The sequence below is a fragment of the Rhizophagus irregularis genome, chromosome 1 (genome assembly GCF_026210795.1).
Source record: "Rhizophagus irregularis chromosome 1, complete sequence".
Classification (NCBI taxonomy): Eukaryota; Fungi; Glomeromycota; class Glomeromycetes; order Glomerales; family Glomeraceae; genus Rhizophagus; species Rhizophagus irregularis.
Genome location: NC_089429.1, coordinates 2,599,022 through 2,614,103, shown reverse-complemented (window position 1 = coordinate 2,614,103; position 15,082 = coordinate 2,599,022). Strand labels below are relative to the sequence as shown.

Sequence of the window (15,082 nt, the reverse complement as noted above, 5' to 3'; positions counted from 1 at the left end):
AGTTTTTTTTTTAATTTATTTCTTTTATTTTCTTTTATTTCTCTTATATTCCCTATAAAAAAAAATTTTACTTAAAATATATTTAAAATATATTTAATTTTCTTTAAAATATACTTAATTTTCTTATTTTATACTTAAAATATACTGAATTGAATTTTCGCAAAATTTGAATTAAATTGTATTTAATATATACTTAAAATATATTTAATTTACATTTAAATTTTGCCTATTTCAGTATATTTTAAGGATACTTAAAATAAGAATATTTTAAGTATATTATTATATACTTAAATTATACTTAAATGATATTTAATTTTTGCATATTTCAGTATATTTTAAGTATAAAATAAAATTTTAAGTTTATTTTAAGTATATTTTAGCAAAAATATTTTTTATAGGGATTTATTTCTTTTGTTTTTTATTTCTTTATAACGTATTTCTTTATATTGTATCACATAAATAAAGCATTATTATTTTTTTTATACAATTAATTCGCCTTTAAATGAATAATAACTTCGTTCATATATAAAAAAATAATTTCAATTTTAGGACATATCAATTATTGGAATATTATGCACGATAATATTTCTTTAAAGAGTTGTTTTATATAACTAATGAATTCCCTTTTATATAGAATTTATTTTCCTCGACATTGATCTATAAAAAATGCGAATCTCAATTCTCAAATGTACTACTCGTATATGACTCATATAAGACGCTTCAAGAAAAAAAATTTCTTGTTAATATTTCTTTCAATTCGTCCTTGCAAATAATCGTACATAAAACAAAAAGAAAAATTGTTTTGTTCACAAATTTTTTCTTCTTTTGTTAGGACATTCAATCTAAGTTGGGTTCGTTGGGAATATTTCTGCGACTTTAATTAATCTTTTTTTTTTAAAAAAAAAAGCGCTTCTTTCCCCAAATGTTTGTTACAAAAATACTTTATTCTAGAAGAAGGCAAACTAAAATTTTAAGAAGACATTTAATCTATGAATGGACTCACCGATTGAATTTCTGTGCAACATTTATCTTTTTGTTACGTATACATTATAATGTATACATGTATACCGTACTATTCAAATAAAATTATTGTTAATAAATATTAATAGATTTAAAAGTTGTTGCCGTGCATAATTTCCATTTACTTTGGAATAGTCAATTGGAAGACGCTCTTTAAAATGAATTTGGGAGGAAGGATTTAACTGCTGAACGCATCATGACTAGGGCATCGTACGACCCGAGCCAGTTCGAGTTTGCTCGCAAACTAGCTCAGCGAGCTGAGCTCAACTGCTCAAGTTGCGCCATGTTTCGAGCCTAGCTTTAGTTCACGATCTATTTAATTTAGTGATTTTTTTTTTTTTTTATAATTTAAATTTGCATAAGTAGCCGAGTAATCTAATGGATAGATAAATTCATTAGATCATCCGTCCGAACTGTTAATTTTTTATTACTGAAAATGATTATTCTTAATATTTATTGCTATAATTTGCCTTACGACACGAGTGCATCACTATTACGTGGAATAATGGGAACTACAGTTCCGGAATTTGGATATACATTTTCCTAGTTTGGCATAACCTTAGATAAATAAAATCCCTTCAATATGGCATGCTCAAAAATATTTTCAGAAGTTTCATCCGAACTTATACGAATACTATATTTTCTTTTATATTTAAGCTAGTGTCGTTTGACAGTCCCATTATTATGGGAAGATCCATTTCAATGAAATTTGCTAAAATTGCAACCTTTAATAGTGAACATAAATTAATTTTATTCAAAATTGTCCGAGTTAGACTCGAGACCATGCAATGTCCGTCTGTCACGCCGCACGTATAACCAATGAAAATTTAGGATTAGGTGTAACAATTATGTAGCACGCGTAAATAATTTATTTATTATAAAATAGTTTAAGTGTGTAACAATTTAACATTTTAGCCTACCGCGTTACTATGTTACTATTTTAAAAATTTATTCGATGTTTCGATGTTACATATTTTAAATAATTCATCGACGCTTCGGACGCTTCAACGGTCCCGTTACCTAATCTGATAAAACAAAATATAAAATATATTATTAATTTATTTTCTTCGAATACGTTATTCAATTATCCTAGTTTTATTAAACGTTTGAACATGATAAATTAATGTTTATATTGTTATCGATTCTCTTCATAATATTATCTCTGTTTTCAAATTAGTTCGACCCGTCAAGCAGAATGTATATTTTTTGCGAATATCAAGGATCATTCCATTATAGCCATAAAGTTTCTGCTATTAATATTATAATGCCCAGTTGGCTCAATGGTATCATCTATATAACCAGGAGCGATTATGAATCTGAAAGTTTTAGAAACTGGGCGAAACAGAAATCATATATTTGGATTAAAAAAAGAGTTTTTTAATCGCGAGTTAATATAGAAGTCAGACTTAACAAGTAAGTATTATTAGATGATTGAAATGGAGAAAATCGGGAAAATCCAATTACCATATAATACTGCTTGATATAAATCAATTTACCAGGTGATGTGTACGTCCAAATTTAATATATGAAAATGTTAAATATTCTAAATTCCTAATTTAATAATGATAAATATATGAAAAAGTAAAATTATAGCTAGTAATGGTTTGACTAGAAATTATGTAATTTTGCTCACCGGTTAATTTCGTGTAATTGTTTTCATGATAAAATCATAGAATGTTATAATGAAAGTTCAGTTTTTTATGCTTTACAATATGGAAAGAACTTTAGCAATATAAATACATAAGTTATAAAGTAAAGAAAGAGATAATTTTATTTAAAATAAAAATTCTATACATATATTTTAATATTTAAAATATTGTTTTGTTAATTAATCAACTTCTTTTATAAATTCACAAACTTGAATTTGTAAATCATAATAATTTTGAACTTTAATATTATGTTCACCAAATTCCTTTACCTCGTCTTTCAATGAAATTAAAGAAAACAAATCTTTACTTTTAAAAATAATATCTGTAGTATTTTCAAAAAATGTTTCCATAATAGCCAAATATTTAATACTATTATTTTTCATAATATATTTCTTAATATAAGGTAATATAACTTCAATCCCTCCTTGCATTTTGTTACTAATTAATAATTTTTTAATAAAAGTATTTTGAGAATTTTTTAAAAATATTTCAAAATCATTTGTATTAATCATAAGTGTTAAACTTAAATATTCTAATTTAAAAGGAAGAATTTGACCCAAATTTCTTAATACAATTGAACTAAGTTTAGTATCATAATTATAAAAATCATATAATTTACAAAAATCAATAGAAAGATAATTAAGATTTTGTGCTACATTTTTAATTAATTCAAATGCAGAATAAATATTTTGATCATCAAATCCGGGTAAATCAAAAAATTTGATATTTGTACAATATTTTATAATTAATTCAAGTAATTGTTGTTTTGATTCATTACTTGTATATAATCCTAAACCATAACCAAAACCAAAATTTTCTAAAAAATCACCAGATTTTTGTAATAATGATTTTAATGGATCAATTTGTAATACTTCATCCAAAAATAATGATTTTAATTTAAATGGTTTGGTTAAATTAATAATTTGTTGTATAAAATCTGTATCTAAAGAATAACAATAAAGAATATGAATGGATTCTAAAACATTTAATTGGTCAAATATTTTATATAAAACAGTCATATTTTTAAAATTGACAGAATAAAAAATAATTGTATTTAAAGTATTTGAACAATTAGAATTTTTTAATAAGGAATTATATATAGAAAAATTATTGGAACTAAATAAAATTTTCTTTAGATTTTGTTGTAAATTAATTATTTGTGAAAGATGTTTTTTAATTAATGCGTTATCATTAATTGGATATTGAAAATAAAAAGGATAAATAATTGTATCACTCAAATAAAGTTTTAAAATTTTGATATTACAAATAAAATTCGAATTTTGTAAAATTAATTCAAGAGCATCATTAAAATAATCATGATCTTTATCTGTTATAATTTCAATTTCGAAAGTGTTTAATTTTATTTCATTATCAATAATAAACATTTTAAATAATGATTTGTAAATTAAACTTGTAATATTTTCAAAATGTGGATATAAAGGAGATAAAAAATTCGTTTCTGGCATAAAATAATTAGCAAATTGTTCTTCAGTTGTTAAAGTTTTAACAGCTGAAACCCATTTTTCAATAGAACATATAAGTTTCCATGTATTTAAACGTTTAATAAAATTAGGATAATTGAAAAATGTATTTGAAGGAATTAATTCCATATTAATTCCATGTTCACTTAATTTTGTTTTATCATCTTCATTTAAATTGTGTAAGTAAATTTCAATAATATAATTTTTAGGAGGTTTCATTGAAAATGGGTCTTCCCATAATAAAGGAATTGCCAAACGACACCATAATCTATTAACTAAAATGCATGAGTGTAATGTTGATAAATCATTCCGAAAATATTGTATAATTTCACTTATTAATTCGGGTAAATCTCCCGAAAATATTTTTGAACATGCCATATTTTTTAAATGTGGAGAGGAAAAGGGGCGTATGTTTTTGTGTTCAAAACAAGTAAACTAAATCCATTTGCGGAGTGAAGATTCCGATATTGTCGTACAATTAATTTGCTGTATGTCGATCATTTGTGACGAAATTTTGCAGTTGCCTTGTGATGATGATGAAGCTTGATTCCTTAACGTACGCTATGTGATAGAGGCTATATATACGAATAATTTAGAATATTGTTAAATATCAACGCAGTAAACGTACTTTACTTTCGATGTAATAATTAATTTAATAACGATAATAAATATTCTAAATAAATATAATTAAATAATTTTATTTTAATTATTAATATATATTACTCATAATACAATAACTTTTTAAACTTTTCTTCTCGCTCATTAAAGGTCGGTTCTTTTGGATGACTCGTTTCGCATGAATGTGATATAGTTCACGATGCGTTATCAACCTGAACGGATGTTTATGTGCCATTTGTGTTTTCATTCCATCCACTGGATCGAGCACTTATCTATATACGCTATGGACGTTCGAAGAATAATTTGACCAACATCTGTTATATTGTCGATAAAATTGTTCAAGTAAATAAGGATAGAATCATATATCCTATAATATAGATGATAAATATTATAACAATGATCCGATCATGGATTTCAAAGATATACAAAACGTACACAAATGTCCTTAAATGTGTATACTGTAATTGTTTAATAAAACTAGAATATTTGAACGAAACAAATCATTATTATCCATATTTGTGTGTATAATAAACTGAATAATTTAATTAGACTTAATTCACCCACTCACATTTTACTTTTGCTTTATTTTTGGCAATGGTTATCTTTATAAGATTTTTTTTATAAAGGAGGCTTGGTAATAAGGAATAAAATTGTAATTGGGATCCACGAATTCGAGTATTTTGTATATTTTCATAATGCAATACCTTCACAATTTCTGTAAAAAACACCGTAAGTCTGCTAAATGATCATTAATTTTTTTGAATATGCTACTATACATATACGGAAAAACATAAATTGAATATACTGTAGTTGTCTAATTGACTAACCTGATATTAAAGGAATTTGAAAATTAATGTGATTACAAATTATTGTTGTCATAAAATTTATCTTAATTTGTGCAAGTATGACTCAATTCTAAAACAGCGATAATAAGAGATAAAATTATATTTGTTATTAATCTTTGAAGGAATAAAATTTTAATTAATTAGATATAAACGTTTGCTACTAAAATAAAAATTGGTCCGGGAGTCACAACTTTTATTATATATAATAACAAAATAATATTTCTTTATTTTATATAAATCTGTTGACGTTGAATGAGGAAATACATTAAAAAATAAAATTTTGTTAAGATTTTTTTGTGATTTAATTAATTGCGATGAATGTAATAAATATTCAATAACCGTACTATCACGACCTCTTGGAATATAGGGCGATGAAATTAATAATGGTGAATTCAGCCGAAGGCGCAGTAAATTTTCGGCTAACAACACCCAGCCGGAAAAAATTCATGTTGATCTTGAATATACTATTTTCAGCTGAATATTTTCGTTTAAATACACTTTTTTTTAAATAATAGTGTAGTTTATCCGAAATATCCAACCAGGAGCGCAAGAAACGCCAATACATATATAATTTTCTCAGAGACCAAAGCGAATAGGGTTGGCATAATATGTTCTACCAATTTTCGTGAGACATCAGACGGTTTTGAAGCATAAACCATACGAGCGTGTCGATCGGTCTAAGTACGGAAGAGGTTCTATATAAGAGTTTACTATAGTTTCTGTCGGTTTCTTTGTCTGCATGAGACATGACAGATAACACCCGTATTTCCATTTTGAGGGGAGTAGATGATATGTCTCTATTGCGTGGTTCTGTTTGAAAAATTTTACTCCTGGTGGCAGGGTCAAGAGAGTTCCCACAATAAATTTCTGTAGGTAAAAGTGACATAGGTTCACTTGCGGTCCAAGTGTTGGCGTCATATTCCTCAGTAACAAGGTCATCTGTGTTTTGGATATTATTGGTTTCAACGTTGTCCGCATAGCTTGAAGATGAAAAACAAGAGCGAAGGCAACAAGTTAATATAAGTTTATTTGCTTATGTAATTATGGTGTAATTTTTACTCTTGTGGTAATTGGGCCATCTAAAATTTGCCCAATCATTTGTCCATTATTCCCAATTCACTATCAGTTATTGATTGATATGATTTATGGAGTATATCTTAACTGAGTCCGGTCCGATGATCTTTCTGAGTCCAGTCATGTCAATTTTTAGCAAAGTCATATGAATTTTGATGCAGACCGAATTTAAACTTTGATCGGACTTCGCTACCATCGGACTGAGTTAACTGTGCTGAGTCCTATGATTTTGATCAATTGGACTGAACTAAATCTACATGACCGATCTACATTTCATTTTTTTATTAATTGTAGATTTAAATAAACATTTTTATACAATAAAATGTTTAAAAACTTAAAACAAAAATTAATTGCATCTTAATTTATTGAAACAAAAGGTTCTTAGCAATTTATATATACTATATCATCGACTAAAACCATTATCTCAAAATATTTAACAGTAAAAAAAAAAATTTTTTTATAATAACTCATTATAAAGCGAAACAGCAAAAAAAAAAATCGGGATCAAGCTTTATAATCAATCAATCGGACCCAAGTAATTTTAAGCGAATCACTGGACCGCGTGGTCCGATGATCCGGACCCAAATTCACATGACTGTGCTAAAAATTGACGTGACTGGACTCAGAAAGATCATCGGACAAGACACTATAAGGATTTATGTACTCAAATTACTTTGGTCATTTGTCATTTATCATTCGAATAATTTGGCATTTTAAGTCTGTGGAATTTTGCAATGATCATTTTTAGATTTGTTTGGCGAATTCTATTGGCTTTACATCACGTGATTCATTATATCAAAATTCGAAATAGATTAATTTATTTACCTAATAATAAAGAAATTATGTAAAATGACTGTCAATTTGGTAATCCCTTTATTTATATAATTTAAGAAAATAAACTTTTTTACAATTGATTCCAATAATGGTCAGAATTATCTATTAAATTATCTGGACGAATCGATCTTTTAGTAAGAAATACATTTAAGTTGCAGCTTTATTTATATATAAGTAAGTATAAAAATAAAATAATTTTGTTATATAAATATACCACATATTTACTATTAATAACTAATATTCTTTTAAAAATTCGATAAATCTACTAATTCTCAAATCATTATAATTTTGGACTACTATATCATGTAATTTAAATTCCTTTACTTCATCTTTCAAATCATACAATTCTTCTTTATCATAATTATCTGTGAAAAGGTTTAGAAAAGCAAAGTATTTAACTCTTCTCTTTTTCATGATATATTCTTTTATATAATACAACATATCATCTTGCCCAACTTTTTCTCGTGTTCCATTTATTATATTACTAAATATTAATTTCTTGATAAAAGTATTTTGAGAATTTTGCAAAAATATTATAAAATCATTTGTATTCATAACAAGAGACATATTCAAATATTCTAATTTAGGAGGAAGAATTTGTCCTAAATTTCGAAGTACAATTGAACTAACTTCGGCATCACTATCACAAAAGCACATTCCAAAATCATAATTTAAATCAATAGTAAGATAATTAAGGTTTTGTTGAATATTTTTAATTAAATTGAATGATGGATAAATATTCTGAATATTGAATTCATATAATTCAAAGAATCTAATTTTCTTACAATATTTTGTAATTAATTCAATTAGTTGTGATTCTGATTCATCATCATCATCATCATCATCATCATAAATTTTAAATGACCCGAATCCAAAATTTTCTAAATAATCGCCAGATTTTTGTAATAATAATTCTATTGACTCAAATATTTTATTCACAAATAAGGATTTTAATTTAAATGGTTTAGTTAAATTAATTATTTGTTGAATAAAATTAAAATCTAGAGAACGACAGTAAATAATGTGAATAGATTCTAAAACATTTAATTGTTCAAATATTTCATTTAAGAAATTTATATTTTTAAAATCGATGTTAAATAATATAATAGTGTTTAAAGTGTTTAAACAATTAGAATTTAATAACGTTGAATGAGGAAAATCATAAAGAAAAAAAATTTTTTTTAGATTTTTTTGTGATTTAATTAATTGTGATAATTGTGATGAATATTCAATAAGTTTACTATTATCTTTATGATTACATGAACTTGAAATATAGAGCGATGAAATTGAATTACAATTAGAATTTAAAAATTTTAATAAAGGGGTTATATTATCATTTTCATATAGGTAAGATTCAAGATAAAAATTTCTTATATTACAAATGAAATTTGAACTTTGTAAAACTAATTCAGAAACAATATCAAAATATTTTTGACGAATCTTAATGTCAAAAGTATGCAATACTGCTTCATTTTCAATGAACATTTTAATTAATGATTTATAAACAAATTTTATGAAATCTAAATTTTGTGTAATTTTGAGAAAAATATATGAAGGTTTTTCATTTTTTTTAACGGATGAAACCCAATTTTCAATACAATCACCAACCAAACGTGTATCTAAATATTGAATAAAGCTAGAATAATTAAATAGTATATTTGAATGAAGTGGATTGTTTATACCGAATTCATATAATTTTATTTTATCATTATCATTTAACATGACTAAATAAGTTTCAATAAAACGAATTTTATGATATTCAATAGAGAAATAATTTTTATTGGGAATAATCGAAAATGGATTTTCCCATAATAATGGAATCGCCAAACGACACCATAATCTATTGACTAAAATACACGAATGTAATGTTGAAAAATCATTTCGAAAGTATTGTATAATTTCGCTCAATAATTCGGGTAATTCTCCCGAAAATATTTTTGAACATGCCATATTTAAATGAAAGAGAAAGGGGGGGAGGGCGTTAGGTTTTTGTGTTCAAAAAAAAGGCTAATTAAATTCATTTTCGGAGTTGTCGGACTTAAAAATCACGTGGCACGGAGCAATGAATTTCCAGATCTTCATCATGCATCAGGAATGCTGCGGTGACCAATAGGAATTAATGATACTAATACCGATTTCAATATTGAAGATATCGGTATTAATATCTGTATATTACTAATCGACTGAAACAAAAAAAATGGTAAAACTTTTAGCTGATAACCGTTATTCAACGCAGCTTTAAGTAAATTTTTAGTTCTTCGACTGGATGGGGAAATTAGCGCCGGATTGCTGCCATTTTCACAAATCAATGAAGGTGGCCTAAAAAAAAATAAAAATGACGTTATCACAATTATTTTACAGTTCGAGAATTCGCCTTAAAACAAGATGTAAATAAGAATTATTTATGAATTCACAAAAAAAGATCCAAAACAAATATTCAATGGCGTTTTCCAAGATCCTTAAAATATCGGACGATCATAGCATATTTTAAATATTCTAAAATGATGGAAGCTACGTTGACAGAGAACGACGTGATTCGGATATGTCAGAAATTTCAAGACAATTATCAAAGGCATTAAAGAGGAGGTTACGAAAAAGGGAGCCCGGCCTCAAAAAGAAGTAACACTACATGCAACAAGTCAGAGTTCACCTTGTACTCCTGGATCTAGACAATACGTAGGATTAGACAAAGTAGCGGATGAATGTGGCAAACAAAGCCGAAAGGTCTACACATTCAACGAGGATGAGGTAGTCGGCTTAATCAAGCAATGGAGAATGGACGAAGCGGACAACAATTCAGATACAGAAGATGAAGAAGAAGAAAAACCGGACGCTTCGGCTTCATCATCGAAAAGTTCTCTGAAACGGGATAATGTTCTGACGGAAGAAGTGGTCGACATCATTAATAAATTAAGGACGGACGAAAAATTTAAGTACGTTTGATATAAAGAGTCGGACAACGATTCCGGCGCGGTCATTAAGAAGATGAAGGAACTGGCGGAAATTTTTGAAACGACGTCAAGCTACATGGAATGGGAAGAGATTAGAAGGATTGCCTAGGACAAGCAAATGGTTTAAAGGACGTAGGGGAGATCAAGGAGTGGACAAAGGATACTGATAATTTCATCGTTTTTTGACGCAAAATAATCTCGTTGGCGGAACAAAGTGAAATATTGAGGTAATACACGACGCTAAACGAAGATTCACGAAGTGTCTAAAGGATGAAAACGGAGCGACGGACAAAAAGGAAACAGGAGACAAGAGAGTTAAGAATAGCCCTCCGGTGAAAAAACGCACGAAACGCTGGATAGTGGAAGCCAGGGATCAATAAAGCGGAGAGTGGAGGGGAGAAAGATTGTTTTCTACCGAAGTCACGTGATTTCGCGTAAAAAATTTTTACCGGTGTATAATGCCAGAATTATCTAGTGAATTTATTAATTGTAGGGCGCAGTATGTAGTGATCTCCAGGACATGAGTATAAACTTAATGTTTAGTTCGTCATATTTTAATTTTTATCTTTATTAATTTTTGATCGACAAGAAATTATATCACAGCCACAGCCACATCTATTATTTTATTATTTTGATCGACAAAAAATTATATCACAGCCACATATATACATTGGTAAAGGTTTGCTAATGATAGGACAAGATGGCTTATAGGAACGAACGGTGTTTTCAAAAAACGATATTATGGGAACGCAAAAAGTGGCAATGCGCTTCTTTCATCGGAAGACGAACAATTTGAGGATGCATTGACAAATCCCAAAATATCAGCAGTATCGACGATACCTAGGAGTAAAGAAGAACACGAAAATTTTCATAATTTGAATAGTGAATTTAGTGAGAGAATGGGCAAATTTAGCAACAATTCAGCAGAACGAGTTCAGTTATTAGTAAGGAAAGTAATGTTTTAAATGAAAACAAGAAATACATAGTGACACATCAGGGTACCAGAGAGGACTCTGATGACGATAGACAATAATCATATCGTGCGATAATTAAACAAAATTAAAGACAAGATTTATGATATTTGCGTTTGGGAACGGTAGAAGAATATGCGCGGACGAGTGGAGAATTTTCGGACGTCTTTCGGATACGTTTTCATCAAGAGCGTAGATTTATGGGCTTTGGTTTTTTAAAATGTATTAATTTTTTGGTTTTCTTTTTAACGCAAGTATTTGAGGTAGATTAATTTGTTTTTTATTATATATAGTTATTTCTTTTATCAATGTTTTTGGCATAGGAATGATATAACAATAATTTTAGAAAAATTAGAAAACATAGGAAAATATTAAAAAAATTAAGAAAATATAAAATTATTTAGTTTAGTAACTTGACGACCTTTAGTTAGATTAGGGTTAGTTATAGAGTCATTAATGAGTTTTTATTAATGGTTCTAGGTATTTTTATGTGTATTTAACCCCTGTGGTTTAAATAATTAAATAAAAAATGCGTTACTAACAAAAAAAAAATATCACAGGCTCACAGCCACAGCCACATCTATATTTTACTATTTTGATCGACAAGTAATTATATCACAGCCACATCTTAGAATAGATTATTCAGGTAAGGAAAATGAAGAGGATTATAAAAAGACGATTATTTCGACCATTTCAAGAAAAAGTTATATTTTCCTATTTTTACCCATTATATTATTTTTCGATTCTTTTTGCCTTTTTCTTATGATGAAAAAGTGCCACCTTAATTAATTTAAGGGTTGATAGAATTTACATATGAGGGGAGACTATCGAAATTTGATTCTAAGATTTAGCTCAATAGAATAGAGTATATTTGTTAACGACTCGTGGTAATTGAACCTACTCACATGCTCCAGCGGAAATGATCATCATCACACACATGATCATTGATTCCAGCTCTGGGGAGTGGGGAGATCTGCGAATTAAGAAATTAAGATGATCAGCAAAATTTGAAAAGTTAAGCGGATCGACAGAATTGAGAAATTAGGGAATTGAAATTTGGTAGAAATGGTATATGTGAAAGGCCTGCATGTAAGGGTGCTATTAGTCCGAATGTACATTACCATGAGACCCTTTTTTGGACGCCGTAGTGAACCTACGACTCCCTTAGTATTAAAACGTCTTATGATGATTATACTTGAACTTGTTTAACAGGTTATCTCTATTTTAATAATTGATGTAGTCCAAGATACTCCAATTATCAAAACTTCTTTTGTTGATTTTGATGCTATTCGCCCTCCAAGTAATTAACGAATTTATTTGACAATTTTTTTTCGTTACATGAGTCATTATAATGATTGGATGGTAAAATTTTTTAGGGTTTATTTTTAAATCTGACTATAATTTCACGATAATAACCTGTCTTGAAAATCATATTAGTAAGTTCATTATACTTTTAATTAAATTTAATTATATTTACAATTTTTTTTAAAAAAACTCTTAGAAATTAATGCTACGCAATCTACTCATGTAGATTATAAGTCAGATATAACTCACCCTGATGAAACTTATGGGCCATCCCAACTTTATTTGGGATTTTACCAACCATCACCAGGTGTCTTCTTTTATGAATATAATGAACCAGATGAGATGATTGATTTAATAATTATGGTACTTGTAGTTAATGATGATAATTACACTCCTGATCAACCGGTTCAAGCGATAACGGCTTTCGATTCAGGTAAAGTTATTAAAGTAAAACCTTCGAAGTGGAGTCCGATGTCCTGGACCTAAAGTTATTATATGTAAGTAAAATATTTGATAGTATTTATAAATAAATTTATATTATGATCCTCTTACTAAATATTATAAGGAAAAGAGATATTATGAATCAACTACTCCAGAAGCTATTGAATGAACTTTAAGTTATGATAATTCAATTATTACGATAAACATGTATGCTTTGGTTCTAAATCAGGTATAATTTATTACCACTTTAACTATTATAAAATCAGAGATTTTAACGAACTCTTTTTTTGAGGAGTTTATAAGATCAAGTTGGATGAATGATTTTGGTATTCCTCCTATTTATGAAAATAAATCATACTTTATGTAAGTTTTTGTTGCTAAAATTGTTTTCTAAATTTTTAATTTTAATTTTAATTTTGTTACCGGCGAATAATATGGGTAACAATACGGTAATTATTTATGGGTAATACCGTTCAAATAAACAAAGAAGTTAGATGAGTATCATTATGATTTGTATGATTGTTCGTAAATCATTATTTTACTAGCAGTTAATTATATATTAATAATCTCTTCTCAAAAAGAAATCATACAGTGAGTAATATTTTGTTTTATTTATCAATATTTAAGAGTTCCATTAATTAAATTGAAATTCAATCATATACAGTACTTAGGTGGTGTAGGTTTAATAGGTGGTGCATGGGGATTAGCAGCAGCAGTATACGCATTGCTTTTTGGTAAGTTTAATATTCTATATCATAAAAAATTATAAATATATGTGTTATATAAACCTTATTTCTTTATAGGCGCGAACACGTCACGACCATGGGAGTTGTACAATCATATTGCTGCGGATTTTCTCAACACAAAAAAACTTACAACTTACTTTATCAACTATTCCATTCTTTAATACAATAAATCCTGATATTAAAAATCGTCCTTCAAAACAAGCTCTTTCTTTAGCTGAACAAAATGACTTGATTTTAACAAGAATTGATAGTTTTGAATTATTTTTACAAGAAAATGTTATTCATGTACACTATTTAAATGGTATTCGGGATAAATTAGCTAAACCTAGAGCGACTTCGACTTCTACAACTGACGCCATGAATAGTTTTATAATTTGATAATTTAAATATGAATTCAATACACACACCGATTTCTGCTACAGCTACGCAACAACAAGAAGGTTTAATGGTTACAGTTCCACCACAATCAAGTATAACTAATATTTCTGATGCAAATGATATTTTGTATGATGATAATAATATAAGACAATAAAATCCTTTACAACAATAATTTACATAGGCTTTTATAAAACACAATATTTATTAAACTGTTTCTAACTTTCTTTATTTAATTGAATAAATTAGGTTTATTATAAGAGAAAGATTGCGAAAGTAACAAAATTTAAGCAGTATAAATCATAAATTTCTAAAAGTACATTCTACACAATATGACTATTGGACAATTATATATTTTGTATTCTATTGGCCCTCAAAATTTAGTTTATAGCAAATAACCTTGACAGTTAATTAAGTAAAATTGTAAAATTGGAACAGTAATTACAGTAATTGCAAATAAAGTATTATTTTTAGACATTAAGACCAGTGTTAATTTGTAAAATTTCGCTATTCCATATTTTCAGCAAAAGAAAAATATTATATAAATATTGTTAGATCAATTGGGTTAGGATTTACTTTTTAAACAATAACTGGTCAAGTGATCTTTGATTGTTATAAATATCAAATAGAAAAATGATCGATAATCATATGTGATGTTACGCGGATCATTTGTCGATGGTGTAGAAATTCGGCATACATTTGTATAGCTTGTATAGCTTACACATATAGTAACTTACAGAATTACAGAAACGATAACTTAACATGTTTTAGT

At 27.4% G+C, this 15,082-nt stretch overlaps 5 protein-coding genes across 5 annotated transcripts; 3 read left to right on the top strand and 2 right to left on the bottom strand.

Moving 5' to 3' along the window:
• Positions 1 to 2,848: 2,848 nt before the first annotated feature.
• Positions 2,849 to 4,528, bottom strand: OCT59_000513 (uncharacterized protein; the record flags this gene model as incomplete). Its single annotated transcript, XM_025332147.1, has 1 exon — positions 2,849 to 4,528. One exon carries the CDS (start codon positions 4,526 to 4,528, stop codon positions 2,849 to 2,851), a length of 1,680 nt encoding a protein of 559 aa, XP_025176427.1.
• A 3,227-nt stretch (positions 4,529 to 7,755) lies between these two features.
• Positions 7,756 to 9,471, bottom strand: OCT59_000512 (uncharacterized protein; the record flags this gene model as incomplete). Its single annotated transcript, XM_025326362.1, has 1 exon — positions 7,756 to 9,471. One exon carries the CDS (start codon positions 9,469 to 9,471, stop codon positions 7,756 to 7,758), a length of 1,716 nt encoding a protein of 571 aa, XP_025176425.1.
• A 551-nt stretch (positions 9,472 to 10,022) lies between these two features.
• Positions 10,023 to 11,437, top strand: OCT59_000511 (uncharacterized protein; the record flags this gene model as incomplete). Its single annotated transcript, XM_066138884.1, has 3 exons — positions 10,023 to 10,052; positions 10,120 to 10,454; positions 11,152 to 11,437. The coding sequence occupies 3 exons, from the start codon at positions 10,023 to 10,025 to the stop codon at positions 11,435 to 11,437; spliced, it is 651 nt and encodes a 216-aa protein (XP_065988335.1).
• A 1,071-nt stretch (positions 11,438 to 12,508) lies between these two features.
• On the top strand, positions 12,509 to 13,234 carry OCT59_000510 (uncharacterized protein; the record flags this gene model as incomplete). Its single annotated transcript, XM_066138882.1, has 5 exons — positions 12,509 to 12,511; positions 12,656 to 12,743; positions 12,820 to 12,879; positions 12,975 to 13,055; positions 13,122 to 13,234. The coding sequence occupies 5 exons, from the start codon at positions 12,509 to 12,511 to the stop codon at positions 13,232 to 13,234; spliced, it is 345 nt and encodes a 114-aa protein (XP_065988334.1).
• Positions 13,235 to 13,394: 160 nt separating this feature from the next.
• OCT59_000509 (uncharacterized protein) lies at positions 13,395 to 14,808 on the top strand (the record flags this gene model as incomplete). Its single annotated transcript, XM_066138881.1, has 5 exons — positions 13,395 to 13,418; positions 13,677 to 13,702; positions 13,771 to 13,780; positions 13,854 to 13,923; positions 13,993 to 14,808. 5 exons carry the CDS (start codon positions 13,395 to 13,397, stop codon positions 14,094 to 14,096), a joined length of 234 nt encoding a protein of 77 aa, XP_065988333.1. The 3' UTR covers positions 14,097 to 14,808.
• Positions 14,809 to 15,082: the final 274 nt, after the last annotated feature.